Source organism: Elgaria multicarinata, chromosome 13 (assembly GCF_023053635.1).
Source record: "Elgaria multicarinata webbii isolate HBS135686 ecotype San Diego chromosome 13, rElgMul1.1.pri, whole genome shotgun sequence".
Lineage (NCBI taxonomy): Eukaryota > Metazoa > Chordata > Lepidosauria > Squamata > Anguidae > Elgaria > Elgaria multicarinata.
Window position 1 is genome coordinate 16756132 of NC_086183.1, and position 15709 is coordinate 16771840.

General features: G+C 46.7%; 2 protein-coding genes across 3 annotated transcripts in view; one reads left to right on the forward strand and one right to left on the reverse strand.

Annotated features, from left to right (window-relative positions):
• The window catches only part of PABPC4 (poly(A) binding protein cytoplasmic 4), a 563337-nt gene that overhangs the window by 387452 nt on the left and 160176 nt on the right, over nt 1-15709 (reverse strand). The window lies entirely within an intron of this gene.
• The window catches only part of MACF1 (microtubule actin crosslinking factor 1), a 324508-nt gene that overhangs the window by 218164 nt on the left and 90635 nt on the right, over nt 1-15709 (forward strand). For both annotated transcript variants that reach the window (XM_063139804.1, XM_063139803.1), the window contains 5 exons: nt 2276-2517; nt 3168-3297; nt 6611-6810; nt 8461-8956; nt 10185-11656. In XM_063139804.1, the coding sequence (XP_062995874.1) occupies nt 2276-2517; nt 3168-3297; nt 6611-6810; nt 8461-8956; nt 10185-11656 (2540 nt within the window). The remainder of the gene's footprint in view (nt 1-2275; nt 2518-3167; nt 3298-6610; nt 6811-8460; nt 8957-10184; nt 11657-15709) is intronic.

Sequence of the window (15709 nt, forward strand, 5' to 3'; positions counted from 1 at the left end):
TCCTAATGAAAGGCAGCACACAAACACACACATACACACACACACACACACACACACACACACACACACACAGACTTTTCAGCTTCAGTCCTGATCAGTACCTGTGCTGTTAAAAGTGTCTTTTTAACAGCACAACTAGTGATGGGGGCAGAAGCTGAAACATTTAGCTTAAAATATATATTTAATCATAGAATCATAGAATAGCAGAGTTGGAAGGGGCCTACAAGGCCATCGAGTCCAACCCCCTGCTCAGTGCAGGAATCCACCCTAAAGCATCCCTGACAGATGCTTATTAACAACATATTCTGTTGTTAGTCTTTCTATCTTCCTAATACATTTTATTGTAAGACTAACTGCATCCACAGTGGATCCAGAGATGCCTTGTCACTTTGCTGTTGTGCTGCTTTATACAAACCCACCCACCTCCCTCCCTCCCTCCCTCCCTCCCTCCCTCTCTCTCTCTCTCTCTCTCTCTCTCTCTATATATATATATATATATATATATATGTATATATTGTTACAATAAAAAATAGAACATAACCAAATCTAAAAGTTCTTTTTCACACAACATACTTATGAAGAAAGCCAAAATATTTCTACAGCAACCAAGTCAATGACAGAATTGCTAAGGCAACTGTTCATTTTTAAATGCAGTTTATCAAGGCATTCCAACCCTCTAGAACAATCTCTGTTGAATTCGTGACCTAAAAGTACCATCCCCCCATGACACTGTTCTCAAAGGATATAAATGGATATCTCACTTCTCTGAGCTTAACTTGTTTGGCAGTATCTTTGACCAGCCAACAAAAGGGAGACAGGATCTCTGTGACGTATATGGGTCATCAAAGATGGCTGGAGTCAGAGCAAAAAGCTGTGTGAGGGGAATACTTTAATAGCTGCAGACTCACAATCTGGAGGATCTGGGCCAGGCTCCTCCAACCTACACCCCCCCCCCCCCCCGCAATGTGTGGGACTGCAACACTGTTGTAGCTGCCCAAGCATCCCCAAGGAGTCAAAACTAAGGAAAGTTCCGAGGCCAATTCACAAAGCTTTATTGCAAACAATTAACACTTCTGTAACACAAATTAGGCACCTTTATGGGGAAATCCCCCCTAGGCAACGTTGACCAGGAAAGAAAAGGCTTTTCAAATGTCCCAAAGCTTCAAGGTGGAGGAGGCGGCGTGGATGCTTCTCACGCAATCTCCGACTGTCTCTTTGGTGCTAATTCCTAGCATCTAGTAATGTTTTGGAATGTTCACCTCCACCCCCACCCTGGAAGTTGACTCCCTGTCTCCTGAGAGCATAGGATCTGGCCTTGAGGAGACAGACTCTGGGAGGGGCGCATTCGCAGCTAGAGGCTCTCCTGTGTGAACTCCCCCCCCCCCCACTGGCTCAGCATCTTCTGAATCAGAATCTGTTTCTGATTGATTTCCTGGGTCACCTGCTCCCTACACCGGAGCAGTAGGGGCATACATGACAAACACCCACTATTCCCAGCCAGCATGGCCATTGCAGTTCAACATTTAGAGGAAGCCCCACATTTCTCAATCTTCCTTTAATAAAGGTGTCCTCTGCAGCTTAATCTAAGGCCATGGCTAGACCTAGCAGTCTAGCACAATGAAGGGGGTATGATCTCGCAATATGGTTATCGCGAGATCTCCGCCTCTGTCTACACGCGGCACGCGACGTCCTGGGAGGAGGAGGAGGACGTTGCAGCTGCCATTTTGTTTTTTTCTTAAAGGGGAAGGAGCGGTCGAGCACAAAAGGTGAGTGGTTTTTGTTTACAACTTACTCGCGAGGAGCCAGGACGAAACTGCGATGCCCAGCCACACGTCCCACGGTCTCGGGATCATCCCAAGACTGCTGGAAAAAGCGGGAGTAAAGGCTCTGCTGATATCCCAGGGCAAGGGAGGGATCAGACCTCCCTGCTCCTGGGATCCCCTGTGCATCATGTGGATGCATAGGGATGGTCCCGGGGTGATCCCTGGGATATCAGCATGTCTAGCCATGGCCTAAGCAGTTCTCTCCAATCCAGCAAATAATTGGGATTTCCTCTTCCTGTGTTGTCTTTGATCATGACCTTCCTTAAGAAAATGTGGGAAGCATACACTTCTAGGTAAAGAGTGCATGGGAACTTCCCACTTAATCATTCTGAATACATTTTGTTCATGTGAATGCATCTAGACTTCTACCTGTTTGCCAGTATGGAAACCAAAAGAATGTCTTCAGCTCAAATACGGCTTCTTCCCCACTCCTTTTTTTGGTGTGTGCATAGACTTGACAGAGATCCAGTGTGATGTGTCAGATGTGAACCAGCAGTACGAGGCGCTCGGGGATGCCTTACGGGGACGCCAGGAACACCTGTCAGCCATGTTGGCAAAGATGAGAGATGCCCAGGAGGAGGTGGGCTCCGTGCTGAAGTGGCTGGAGTCGAAGGAGCAGGCCTTGACGGCACTGGAAGCTTCCTCCTCGCCTACCAAGTCAGAGACGATGAGGGCTCAAGCAGAGCACAACAAGGTTTCGCTTTTATTAGTTTTCACATTGATATATTTCTTCCTCACCTTGTTTGAAGCTGTTCATAATAAAATGAGGCATATATATATATATATATTCAGTATAGAATACCACAACAAATATTCTCTTTGGGATTAACCATTGTTATACATTTATAGATATAAGAGGCTGTTCTGGTACTGATTTACATTTTACAAAATTGTTCACAAACCCATTTTAATACATTGGGCAAAATTATAATGTATTTATTCAAACTGACCTCTCCTGCAAGTGGGATGGTCTGTAACATATTGCTAGTGTTATTGTTGCAAGTGACCTTGGGTGTGCTGTGCCTTTAAAGAACAATTCAAATATTTTAAATGTACCAATTTTCTGTTACTGTTTAGCTTCTGCCCCAACTTGAAACATGCAGGGCACTTAACACCCTTATAAATAATTGGCTGCCACTGTGGCTTTTCCGCTTGTGATTTCCTGCTGAATCAGAGAATCAGAGAATAGTAGAGTTGGAAGGGACCTATAAGGCCATCGAGTCCAACCCCCTGCTCAATGATGTGGCTCATCAAAGCCACAAACAAACCATATCCAATGTCTAATATTATTGCCTTTTTGTGTGTGGTTCTTTCCACCCTGCTCCCCACTCATGCTCCCCATAGGCACTTCTGGCTGAGCTGGAGCAGAATGCTGTAAAGATTCAGAAAGCAAAGGAGTTGCTCTCTGGGCTCCTGGAGAAATATCCTGAATCGCCAGAAGCAGAAAATTGGAAGAGGATGTTGGAGGACTTAAGTACGTGACATGGGGCCATCAGGGGAATTCTGCAGGGCCAGTTCCAAAACCAAAGGCAAAGCAGACCTCCAGCTAGCTGCTGCTCATTGAGCGGGTGGTGGTAGGGTGCCTTGTGAGTTGTGAAGGGACTAGGAAAAGGAGGTGAAATAAGCATGAAATAAGAGGCGCAATCCACCAGGAGGTTTTCCTGTTCAAGAGCCTTGACGTCTTTTTAAAAATACCTGTTTTGCTGTAAAAGCTGCCCTGGGAATATTTGTATTGAAGGATACATGAATGAATACATAGACTGGGTTCAGACAACACAATAACCAATAGTGGTTTAAATAGTTGACGGTTGTGCGGAGGGAATTTTTTTTAACCAGCAGTTGGTTATTTGGCCAAAATCACCAACACAAGTGAGTTGGCTATTTGAACCACCACTGGTTATCGTTTTGTGTGGAGGGCACCGTTGGTTATTTCCTCGGCCACCGTTGGTTATTTCGTCAGCCACAGAGTCACAAGGCAAGAGTGGACAAAGCGGTGGCTGCCATTCTAGTCCAGCTGGCAGGATAGAGTTTCAGCATCAATGGCTGATGGAATACTAGTGGGAGGACTGAGGGGGGAGAGAAGGAGGGGGATGAGTGAGTCAACTCAGCATGGACTAATAGTCAACTCAGTGCTGATCCTAATCCACACCACGGTTCATTATTATGTTGTGCGGGGTGTACCCCCTAGATAAACAACTGTCGAGTTGTTTATTACTCCACAGTTGACTATTGTGTTGTCTGAACACAGCCATACTCTCCAACTATCCTTATTTACCATGGACAGTTCCTCTGTTGTGGTACTTGTTGGTGATGGGGGTGTCATTTAAATCAGGGCTCGCCAGAAGAGTAGATTGAGATCTACTGGTAGATCTCTGGGTGCTTTGCATTAGATCTGCAAGTGTTTCAGATTCCCAATACCACCACCCCTACTAAATTAGGCTGCTGCAATGACTGGGGCTTGGGGCTTGGGGAGAACCAGGAGTGGACTTTTGTCTGAAAGCACCGTGAGCCTCGTTCTGGCACTGACTCTTGTTCTGAACCACATGCTCAGAGGCACAGTGGTCCTTAATGTTACTTCATGTATGGCTGTCCCGAGGAAGTGTTTTGCACCTGACTCCTTGAGATTCTAGTAAAAATGCAAAGCAGATCCCAGAGGTCTGAGGTCAGTCCACCCCAATTTTAACATTGGGCTTGTGTTCACAAATGAGCATTGCCCTTCCTCAGCCACTCTGAACTCTTACTCCTGGGTTTATAGGAGATAAATCTCTTGGGTGGCAGGAAAACTTACCGTGCTTCAGAAGCCAGAACTGGCCAGGCTGTTGTACACACTCTACGACGAGGACAGAGCATGGGGGGGAATGAGCTCTCGGGAAGAGAGTAAAAGGGCGCTGTAAGGATGTCTCTGTTTTTACCTGTGAATTGGGGTGGGGGTGGGTTGGGTTTGTATTCATTTTCCACAGGAAAAGTCTTCTGCAGAAGGACTTCCCAGTGGGTGATGCTATTTGTTTGTTCCCCAGGAGTTTGCACATCTTTTCATGCTGAGGTCATGGTCTTCTTCACCGCTCCACTACTGTGTATACAACTGAGTGATCAGCTTTGCCCAAACAGGGGGGCCTGTTCTACTCTGCTGGAGTAGCTTGTGGCAGAGCCTAAAGGGCCGATCTGTGAGCAGGCCCTTCTCACTGAGAGTTCTCGGTCTGCAGCGTTAACAGGGCTTCGCCTTTCTGACCTTCTCTTCCATATCCCAGCTCAACCAGCCTCTCGTCTCTGGACTAAAAATATTTGTATTCTAGCCAGTTTTTAATTCATGATATTTCTGGAATTAACATGCCTGGCATAAAGAGTGTTTTTGGTTGTGCTGGGGGTGGGCGGGCACTGCAATGATTTCCAACTTGCCAAGGATGTTGCAATCGGTTGTTCTGAAGAAAAGCCATACAACCGCACTCTCCACCCCCCCAGCCCCAACTGACAAACAACAGTTCATATTTGCAAAAGAATAATGGAACTGGGTGTGCCAAAGTTTCCGCCCAAATCAGTTTTTAAAACCTGCTTTCCTGTGGAGTGGTTCCATCTCTGTTTATCAAGAGGAGATGCTCCTTGTGTGCACAGGAACAAGGCCAGACATTGAAACTGTAGGGAAACATTCCAGAACCAGCGCAAAGCAGAAGCCTCTGCCATTCAGCTGAGATAAGGTGCGCAGCCCATAGATCAGTGGCAGAGCAGATGCGGAGCATGCGCACGGTCTCAAGCCCAGTCCTCAGCTAAAGGGTTGCGAGGAGTGAGACTAGGAAAGAGGTGTCTCTGCCTGAGGCCTTGGAGAGCCACTGCCCATTAGAACAGGCAGGATGATGCTCAGTGTAAAGTCCATGTGAGGGTTGAGCCATAGGCTGTTGCTGAGCAAAATCCAGGGGTCAGGCTCAGGGAGCTCTGTCATCTCCTAGGCAAATCCCCAGCCTGCACAGGAGGCCCAGGTAGCCCTTCTCTGATCATGGGGAGCCAATGGCCAGTTTGTTGGATGGAATCACTTGAGAACCTAGGAACCCTTTTCTACCCAGGGAACACTTTGACACATAGCCCTTGCCATTCACCACATGGGACAGCAGATGTGGCTCTCCAAGGCCTCAGACAGATGTGGCTTTCCAGGTCTGCCCCCAGCAGCTCCAGGAGTCCAGAGAGCCATGATGTTTGGAATATACTGCAAACTTCAATTGATCGTGTGCCATTTCAGATGTCATGGCTAGAACCTGGGAACTGTAGTTTTAGCAAGTGTGCTGGGAATTCTATTTGAGATTACTAGCGCCTTCTTGCAGAACAACAGTTCCCTGGGGAGAGAACAGGACTATAAAGCAGTCTGTGGTGTAGAAACGGTATGGAATTGGGGTGGGCAAGGCAGAAACTTTATTTCAGCCAGGTAAACTGTAGCAGACCAGTCTGGGCTGGAGGTTGTAGTGAGCATATTGAACAATGGCTGGCGTACATTGTGCACAGCCAATGAGGAACATCTCTAAAGGGTATTTGGATCCAAAATCCAAAACAGGTTGATGATCAAATGTCATTGAGAAGGCTGAGCAGGACAAGAGGCAGGGAGAACTGGAAAATGGTAGCCCACAAGGGTGGAGTAGGAAGAATCCATCAAAGCAAGGACCGAGAGCCTTGGTGGCAATCTTTGCTCATGCAAGGCCTGAAAATTTCCCCAAACATTCTGCCCCATCTGTGGCCAATGAGGACATAAACATCTTGACTATTCTACTGGTGATATCTCCAACCATGGTGTTTCTGGCATTCAGATTCCAGGTGGGAGCATGCCAACCAGGTGACGGTGGAGCGGCAGCAGAAGCTTGAGAAATCGGCCAATGAGCTGGCAAGTTTCCAGGTGGCTGAAGGCCAGCTGCGCCCATGGCTGATGGAGAAGGAGCTCATGATGAGTGTGCTTGGCCCCCTGTCCATCGATCCCAACATGCTGAATGCACAAAAGCAGCAGGTCCAGGTGAGAAGCAGGCAAAGGCACTTTTTTTCTGCCTCCTTTGTGCGGCTGGGTTGGGAGGATTTGGGTACGTGTGGACTGACTGACTTGGCTGATTAGATGCTCAAGCAATGGAGTGAGACCTTTGTGGCTTTCTGTGCTGCAATGCAGGTCTGCTCAGCCCTTAGCCTTGGTTATGTTAATTGGCCTCAGTCAGCCAAGGTGGGGAATCTGTTTCTATACTCCTAGGCCAGTTCCTAAAACCAAATTAATTTCCCACAAGCATGCTTGGTTATGAAAGCGTAAAGTATCAGGGGTCTCAGATGAGGGATTCTGGGAGCGCACCTCACTTGCCAGACGGAAGGTGCTGCTGGCCTGCTCCCTGTTCTACTGCAGCGCCACCAATGTGTATGGCCAGAGGGCAGTACTGCAGCTGCTAGTCCTGGAATTCCACCTGGCCTTATGAAGTTTCGGCCTCTGGCCTGGCTAGTTAACCTGAGCAGCCTGGCACCTGGGGTAAAGTCTGAGCTATTCCCAGATTGCCCACCTGCTTTCCAGCTTGCCACCAGACTGCCAGCCCTGACAGAAGCTTGTTTCAAAAGTGCCCAATTTAATCAACCGTTGGCATGTCTCTCATATTTGTCTTTCTCTTTTTGGGGTTATGAATCATATTGCTGAGAAGCCTGTAGCTAGTCAAACACACAGAGGGGGGGAAATTATCCTGGCTAATACGATTGACTCTTGTTCTGCAATTTGTTTATATAATCTGGAGTAGCAGCAGGACAAATAAGGCAGAGGAATGGAATGTCTCGTTTGAATGTCATCATCCCCCCCACCCCCCCAGCATTTTTTAAAAGCTGAAATCCTTTTAAAACCTGCGTCTCTGCAGCGTCTCTGCAGGCCTTCCAGAAACTCTGCAGATGGCGTATAGCTGCCAAGTGTGATTTTAGCTGTGTTGTCAGCCAGCTCAAATCTTGCAGTCTTGCGACTAACTTCTTGGGCTTTTAATTGATTTTGTCAGTTAATGTTACATACATTTACATCTCAGTAAAGTGCCTTCCTGAAATAAGATGATGGTTCCTTTTTTAAACTGTTGCCAGTTGTTGTTTTTTAAGGCCAGATGTTAGACCAGGAAACCCTGGAGTCCCTTGGAACTGTGATGAGGCATTCTTCAGTCAGAAGATCAGGCAGGGCAGACATGCTTGCTTCCGTTACTGATTTTCCTCTCTAGATGTGATGGGAGTGTTCTTGGTTCACGCAAGGCAACTATGAAGCCCACAGGCAGCCTTGCAATGAACCGGGTTTTTGCCTTAGAGCATGCTCCAAAATCCTTTGCAATGTATGTGGGGTTGTTTTCAGATTCATCAATGTGAAAACGGTTCTCCAAGGATAAGATAACTGAAAAACACTGCCATATTTCACAGGAAAGGCAACTTCGTTACTTTCATTAAATTTGTGAATCCAGCTATGCTGTTGGTTGTCTCAGGTTTATGAGATCTTAAAATTGTGGTTTCTGACACAGCCAAGGCTGATGATGCTTAAAGGTGCCCAAAAAATAAATGAAAATAAATTATTAAATTGTTGCATTCTCCCAATCAGCTGGGCTTCCTTAGCCTTGATTTTTACCACGCCACTCCTAGTCTGTCACTAAAAATACACATAATTGTATTTCAGTTCATGCTGAAGGAATTTGAAGCTCGCAAGCAGCAGTACGACCAGTTGAATGAGGCAGCCCAAGGGATACTGACCTGCCCCAAGGAAATGTCTCCATCCACCAACCACATGCATGAGGAGCTCCAAGCTGTCAACCAGAAATGGACTGAGCTCACAGAGCGGCTCAACTCCCGTTCCAGCCAAATCGACCAGGCCATTGTCAAGAGCACCCAGTACCAAGAGCTGCTTCAGGTGTTGTCTGAGAAGGTTAAGGCTGCTGGGCAACGCCTGAGCACCCAACCTGCCATCAGCACCCAGCCAGAGGCTGTGAAGCAGCAGCTGGAGGAAACGAGCGAAATCCGGTCTGACCTGGAGCAGCTGGAAGACAGGATCACGGAGGCTCAGGGCCTGTGTGAAGAGCTCTCTGTTCTCATTGGAGAACCGTACCTCAAGGATGAACTGAAGAAGCGCTTGGAAACCGTGGCTCTCCCTCTCAGGGGCTTGGAGGACTTGGCAGGTACGGACAAAAATATTCTAAAAGATAAGGTCATCAGCTGCCAAAACACAGTTCACAGAATTTGGAAATACCAGTAGTACCGTTTAGTCAAGAAGTAGAACCCAGGCCAAACAGCTGTGGGAAGATTGTTCAGTAGGCAATTAGGACCCAGTGCAATCTTGACTTACTGGATCTGGTTAAACTAAAGCTCTGGCCCCAGGACCATCCACACATGGACACAGCAGCAAACACTGGTGTGTCTCTGAGTGCATATGGAACAGGGAGACACAGTCCAAGTCCTCTCCCATATGAGTGCTCTTCTATGATGCCATGTGTTGGTCATATTGATGCTTTACATGATTCAGGTATATCTCTAACATTTTTATTGCCTCTCCCTATAAGTCACCCTTAGCACAACATTTGCACACAGAAGCAGAGTTTCCGAAAAGGGGGGGGGAGCCAATTTTGCACCCTTGCTTTATTATTTATTTATTTATTTATTTATTTATTTATTTTATTACGCTTATATACCGCTCCCATAGCCAGGGCTCTCTGGGCGGTTTACAGATGGGTGAGGTAGCAAAGCCACCAAAATGTGTTAATACTAGGTCTTTGGTTTGATTGTTTTTTTAAAAATTGAGCAAATTTGGGCTGGTCTTCTGAATCCTCCATGTTTATCAAGATTGAACTCAGCCAACATTATGAAAAGCATTGCCCCCTGCCTCCCCAAAAGGTGGAATCAGCTACTGGCACAGGACATCCCAACACCCTGCCAGCTGAAAATGTCTTCAGCCCCACATTCCATAAAATATAGCAGAAATGACTGGGACATTTTTCAGGTTTCCCTTTATGCAGTGCCCAAAGCGAGAGGGAAGAAGAAGTGGGATGATTAGGCCAGACTCAGTGATGTATGCCTGAAAAGAAGCAGTATGGCATCCTATCCCAATTTGAGCACATCACTTAAAGTCTAGAAACTTAAGTTTCAAGGAAATAGATGTTCTGGGGATCCTGCAAGAATTGACCACTTTCTACCTGATAGGCCTCTTGTTCCATGACTCATGTTGCGGCCACATGGCTTCCCTAGATTGTCTTCCTTTTAAAGGTGCACCAAATTACCTTTCTGTTGGAAGGTGCTAATTTCCAACAATTGGAATCATACTTTGTGCCTTGGGTACATTAGAAATGTTTCTGCCTAGTTTATGAAATGCATTTTAAGCAGTATATCATCCCTGCCTCCTCCAACTTTCAGGTGACCGGATGAATCGATTGCAGACGGTGCTGGCAAGCTCCAAGCAGTTCCAGCAGATGTTTGATGAGCTCCATACTTGGCTGGATGACAAAGTGAGGCAGCAGGCACAGAGCGGGCCAATCTCAGCCAAGCTGGAAAGGTTGCAGTCTCAAATCCAGGAGCAGGAAGAACTGCAAAAGAGCCTCAACCAACACAGCGGCTCCTATGAAATGATTGTGAAGGAGGGCGAGTCTTTGCTTCTCTCTGTTCATCCTGGGGAGGAAAAGGCCAGTTTACAAAGCCAGCTGATCAACTTGAAAACAAACTGGGAGGAGCTTAGTAAGCAAATTTTGGACCGGCACTCCAAACTCAAGGACTGCTTACAGAAGGCTCAGAAATACCAGCGTCATGTAGAAGACCTTTTCCCATGGGTGGAGGATTGCAAGTTAAAGATGTTGGAGCTGGAAGTCACTCTGGATCCAGTGCAGCTGGAAGCCACTCTCCTGAGGTCAAAGGCCATGTTGAGCGATGTAGAGAAACGGCGCTCTCTTCTGGAGATGCTGAACAGTGCAGCTGACATCCTCATTAACGCATCGGAAATGGATGAAGACGACGTCCGGGATGAGAAAGCAAGGATCAACCAGAAGATGGATGCCATTACAGAGGAGCTCCAAGCAAAGACGGGTTCCCTTGAAGAAATGTCACAACGCCTGAAGGAGTTCCAAGAAAGTCTTCGGAACATTGAGAAGAAACTACAAGGGACAAAGCACCAGCTAGAAATTTATGAGGCTCTAGGTCCTCAGGCCTGCAGTGGTAAGAACTTGGAGAAGCTGAGAGTCCAACAGGAAACTCTCCAGGCATTGGAACCCCAGGTGGATTACCTAAGGAATTTCACTCAAGGTCTGGTGGAAGATGCTCCAGATGGGTCAGACTCGTCCCATCTCTTATGCCAGGCTGAGGCCACCCAGCAAGATTTCAAAGCAGTCAAACAAAAAGTCAACGAATGTTGTGGACTTATGGAAAGCAAACTTGAAGGAATTGGACAATTTAATAATCATATTCGAGAGATGTTCTCTCATCTGGCCGACTTAGACGATGAGTTAGATAGCATGGGCCCAGTTGGGAGAGATATGGACAGCCTCCAGTCCCAAGCAGAAGATGTCCATGAATTCCTGGGCAAACTTCAGCGGCTGAGGTTGGACATCCAAGCTTCTGAAGAGAAATGCAGGCAGATGTTGGATGATGAAGGAAGCCCTGACCTCATAGGACTGAAACGTGAACTGGAGACCTTAAATAAGCAATGTGGCAAGTTGACTGAAAGAGGCAAAAGTCACCTGGAACAGGTGGACACAACACTGGCTCGTGTCAAGGACTTCTACAACAAGCTGAAGGAGCTGAACTACATGACAGCCACTGCAGAAGAGAGTGAAGCATTGCAATGGGTGGTCGGGACAGAAGTGGACGTGATCAACCAGCAGTTGTCAGATTTCAAGGTAAGAACCTTTCCATCCGGAAGGTAGTTTCCATTTTTACGCTGAATCCAGTGCTGATCCTGCCCTTGGTTTTCTTGCAATACCACAACTTTTAAGTATCACATCTTCTTCCTAGAACTCTCTTTATCATAAAAACACTGCCAAGGTAGTTCACACAAGCCATTGACTGGAAGATCATGTATGGCAGAAAATAATGCATTTGCATCTCTCTCATTGTCCCTGGCTGAATCTTTCTTCTGATGGTGGTCAAATTTAGGGAGCTTTTAATTCATTATGTTTTACATTTGTACCTGTATCTCCCACATGAAAAGATTGATATGTAATGCTTAAAAACATGTCTTTGATATGGATGCATGTCCTGTGGAACCTTCAGCTGTCAGCAACTTCCTACAGCACGTGCTGTAGGAAGTTGAATTTTTTATTTAGAATTTTTATTTATTTAGAATTTTTATTTCTCAGCATTTAACTTGAATTTGGCTTGAAGATTTAATAACTCACAGCTTCCATGGCTATCCTATGAAATGGCCCTTTATCTTTAGATGCATTTTTGACAAATGAGCTCTGCTCTGCCCATGTTGCTTTAGAGCAGTAATTCCTACCTAACTGGAAGTGCATCATGAGAAGCAAAGCAAATCGTTAAAGGCTTTTGTGTCTCCTGCCGCTCCAGGAGGAGACCTGCCCATGGGTTTTCTGCATGATTTGCTGGTCTGGCCTTACCTGCTTCCTCCAGTGGGGGCAGATGATTCTGCCATGTTCCTGCATTGGACCATTCCCAATGCAGAGATACTGTAGACTTATGCACCCTCAGAGGAGGCTGGCTGTTGTCTCTCTGCAGAAGTATATGTGGGGGGTGGGGTCCTTCACTGAGGGCAGGTATTCTCTTACTTTACATGCTTTATAAATAAGCATTGTTGGACTGCAAGGGTGAAAATGCCTTAGATATTAGAAGTATGGGAAAGTCTGCTATTGAAAATCTCTTGCTGTGCACGTGCTTTTAGTTGGTTGTCTTGTTGTTCTCGCTTTTAGTAGTGACCACTTTGAACACACTATGGGAAAGGTGAAGGCATTTTTACAGCCTTAGTGATTCACATGGTTAACTGACCCTAATTAGATGTCCAGTGCCTCCAAGACTTTGGTCTCCTCCTAGCCTCAATGGCTTTGATTAGAAACCAAGACCTTCATGCCGGCTTTGCATCAAGAAGGAACAGTCCTCTATTGGACCTGACTGACGTGGAAAAATAGGAAAAGGGCAGGACCATCATTTCTAGCTCTTTCTAGCTTAGTCCTCAGTATTAGGGACACTGAGGCCATGAGAGGTAGAGTAAGTGTCCTCCTAGCCAAGTATTGTCTGTGCTGAGGTCTTTCCAAGTCCTCAAATGGGTGATGGTGGGAATTGAAGTGGACTACCCAAAGGTCTGAACATTGCCACTTGCCCACAGAAGGGGGAAAGCATAACATGTATGAACAGATAGTCATGGGTGTGTGGCTCCCCAGTTTTATTCATTGTTGTTTCATATCCTCTATGTCAAAGGTAGGCAACTTGTGGCCCTCCCAATTTTTTATTTATTTTTTTGCCTACAACTCCCATCATTCCTCACCATCGGCTATGCTGACTAGGGCTGATGTTAGTTGTAGGCCAAAACATCTGGAGTTGCCTACCTCTACTCTACACCAAGGAAATCCAGACTCATCGATCGGAATAAATTTTGCGTATTTGGGGGGAAATGGGTAATTTATTTCAAACCCATGGTCCAAGTTTTCAAATAATAATAACAGGAGGAGGAATGGATATATAGATTAATATCCTGCGGAAGCCAATCCCAAAGAATGTAAACTACAGGGGCATTGCAGAGCACTTAAGATCACCCCACCCACCCACACTTGCTAGGTGTCCTTCTCAGGCCTTCTCTGGCTTCAGAGGTTTCACCAGACCACATTTGCAAAGAGGTTCTGCAGTAACAAGGAGTAGAAACTTCATTTGTTGAAATATGGGACAGATAACTAGATTCTGTGCTTGTGTGGCAAATGTTCAAATCTATGTGACGACGTCTAAAATCCTGTTCAGCAAGAGTATGCTGGAGGGCAGCAGAATAACTTGCTTATTCCAATTCACTCCTAATGGATGAAAAGGGTAAATACTCTGGTTGTCGTTCCTTAGGGGGGAAATTCTGGCAAAGGGACATTCAAAGGGGAGAAGGTGCAGCACTCCCTGAACTAGATAGGCAAGAAGGAGCCTGAAAACACTTCCCTGCAGCTCACCAGCTTGAAATTCCAACCTGGGTCTGAAAATGTGTTCTTTGGGAGCAAGGGGAGACACCAGAGGGAAGGGAAGGGGAGCCCTGGTGCGCGTGACAGTTTTTAACTTTTTTTGGGGGTTCTCACATTGCAAAATCGGGTTTGTCAGGACGTCGATGAGTGGAACCTATGTTGTGCTGAACTCACAGGAAGTTAAAACAATGAGAGGAAAGAATCTGTCTCTGTCAGCTATATTTACACCCCAGGGGCTCAGTGACTGGAAACCTCAGCAGGGGCTTCTCCCAAGGCTGCGGGATGAATGATGTGGCGGTTTTAGTTCAGTGATTTGGAGAGTGCAACTTCCTCCTGCTGCTCAGCTGTGTTACGAGGGCAAGGCTGGGTTTAGCTTCTCCACCTTTAGTTGGCTTTTCCCCACAAACCCACTGTTTTGGTTTTTTTAATTTTGGGTCTCTCTATTGCGTGGGGGTGGGATGTCATGAGGCTTTGTACAAGTCAAGAGAGCCCCCGCAACGTGAACGGAACTGATGGTGGATTTGCCTTTGTCAACTCCAGATCCATTGCCCCTGCTTTTGTACAGGCTGCGAAAGAGAATAGCAAATTGCAGAGGGAGGTATTAAGAAGGGGAGAAAAAGGCTGTCTTTCAAAATAGCTGTTCATCTCTCAGTGTTTAGAGATGAGACAGGTGCTTAGTGGGTGGTGTGAGCAATGTGCAGCCTTCCGCGTATCTTTCTCCAGTCAGTAGGTGCTCCGTTCTGGAGAGAATCTCTTTCTATCGTTTGAGGGCATGCCATCCCAGGCTGTTTGCACTCCCTCGTGGAGTCTGCAGCAAAACCCATCCTTCTGTACCAGTGTCATCTCATATTTCCTCCCCTGCAGTCTTTGAAACTGGCTCCCTAGCATTCTCTGCATCAGCTTCAAGCTTCCTTTTCCTCATTGTTTTGTAAAATGTTCTGCTCCTGAGTTTTGCCTCCTACTTCTTCTGGTATAGCCTCATCTGCTGTTAACCTCTTATTTCCACCTCTTAGCACTGGTCTGGAGGCAGATGAGGGTGTGGAGAGCTGGTCAATCCCATGGCAGGAACAATTGTCAGAGTTAGTCCAGAGGGAGTGAGGACTGGGGTGGGTGTGCACGCAGAAGAGCAGGGGAAGCAGAAAGGGCAGGCCGAGAGGACCGAAGACAGACTGGGCAGCAAGCCAGGCCTCACCTGGGATATTTAGAACCAGTCCTAAGCAGACTGATGCACCGGAGCAGGGTCCTGGAGAATAATGCTAGGTCTCCTCAGTCCACCAGAACCTGCCCAAACAAGATGGTCTTGATAACAATGCTCAAGACGAATGCTGAGCCTTCATAGAATCATAGAATAGCAGAATTGGAAAGGGCCTACAAGGCCATCGAGTCCAACCCCCTGCTCAATGCAGGAATCCACCCTAAAGCATCCCTGACAGATGCTTGTCCAGCTGCCTCTTGAAGGCCTCTAGTGTGGGAGAGCCCACAACCTCCCTAGGTAACAAATTCCATTGTCGTACTGCTCTAACAGTCAGGAAGTTTTTCCTGATGTCCAGCTGGAATCTGGCTTCCTTTAACTTGAGCCCGTTATTCCGTGTCCTGCACTCTGGGAGGATCGAGAAGAGATCCTGGCCCTCCTCTGTGTGACAGCCTTTTAAGTATTTGAAGAGTACTATCATTTCTTCCCTCAATCTTCTCTTCTCCAGGCTAAACATGCCCAGTTGTTTCAGTCTCTGTTCATAGGGCTTTGTTTCCAGACCCCTGATCATCCTGGTTGCCCTCCTCTGAACA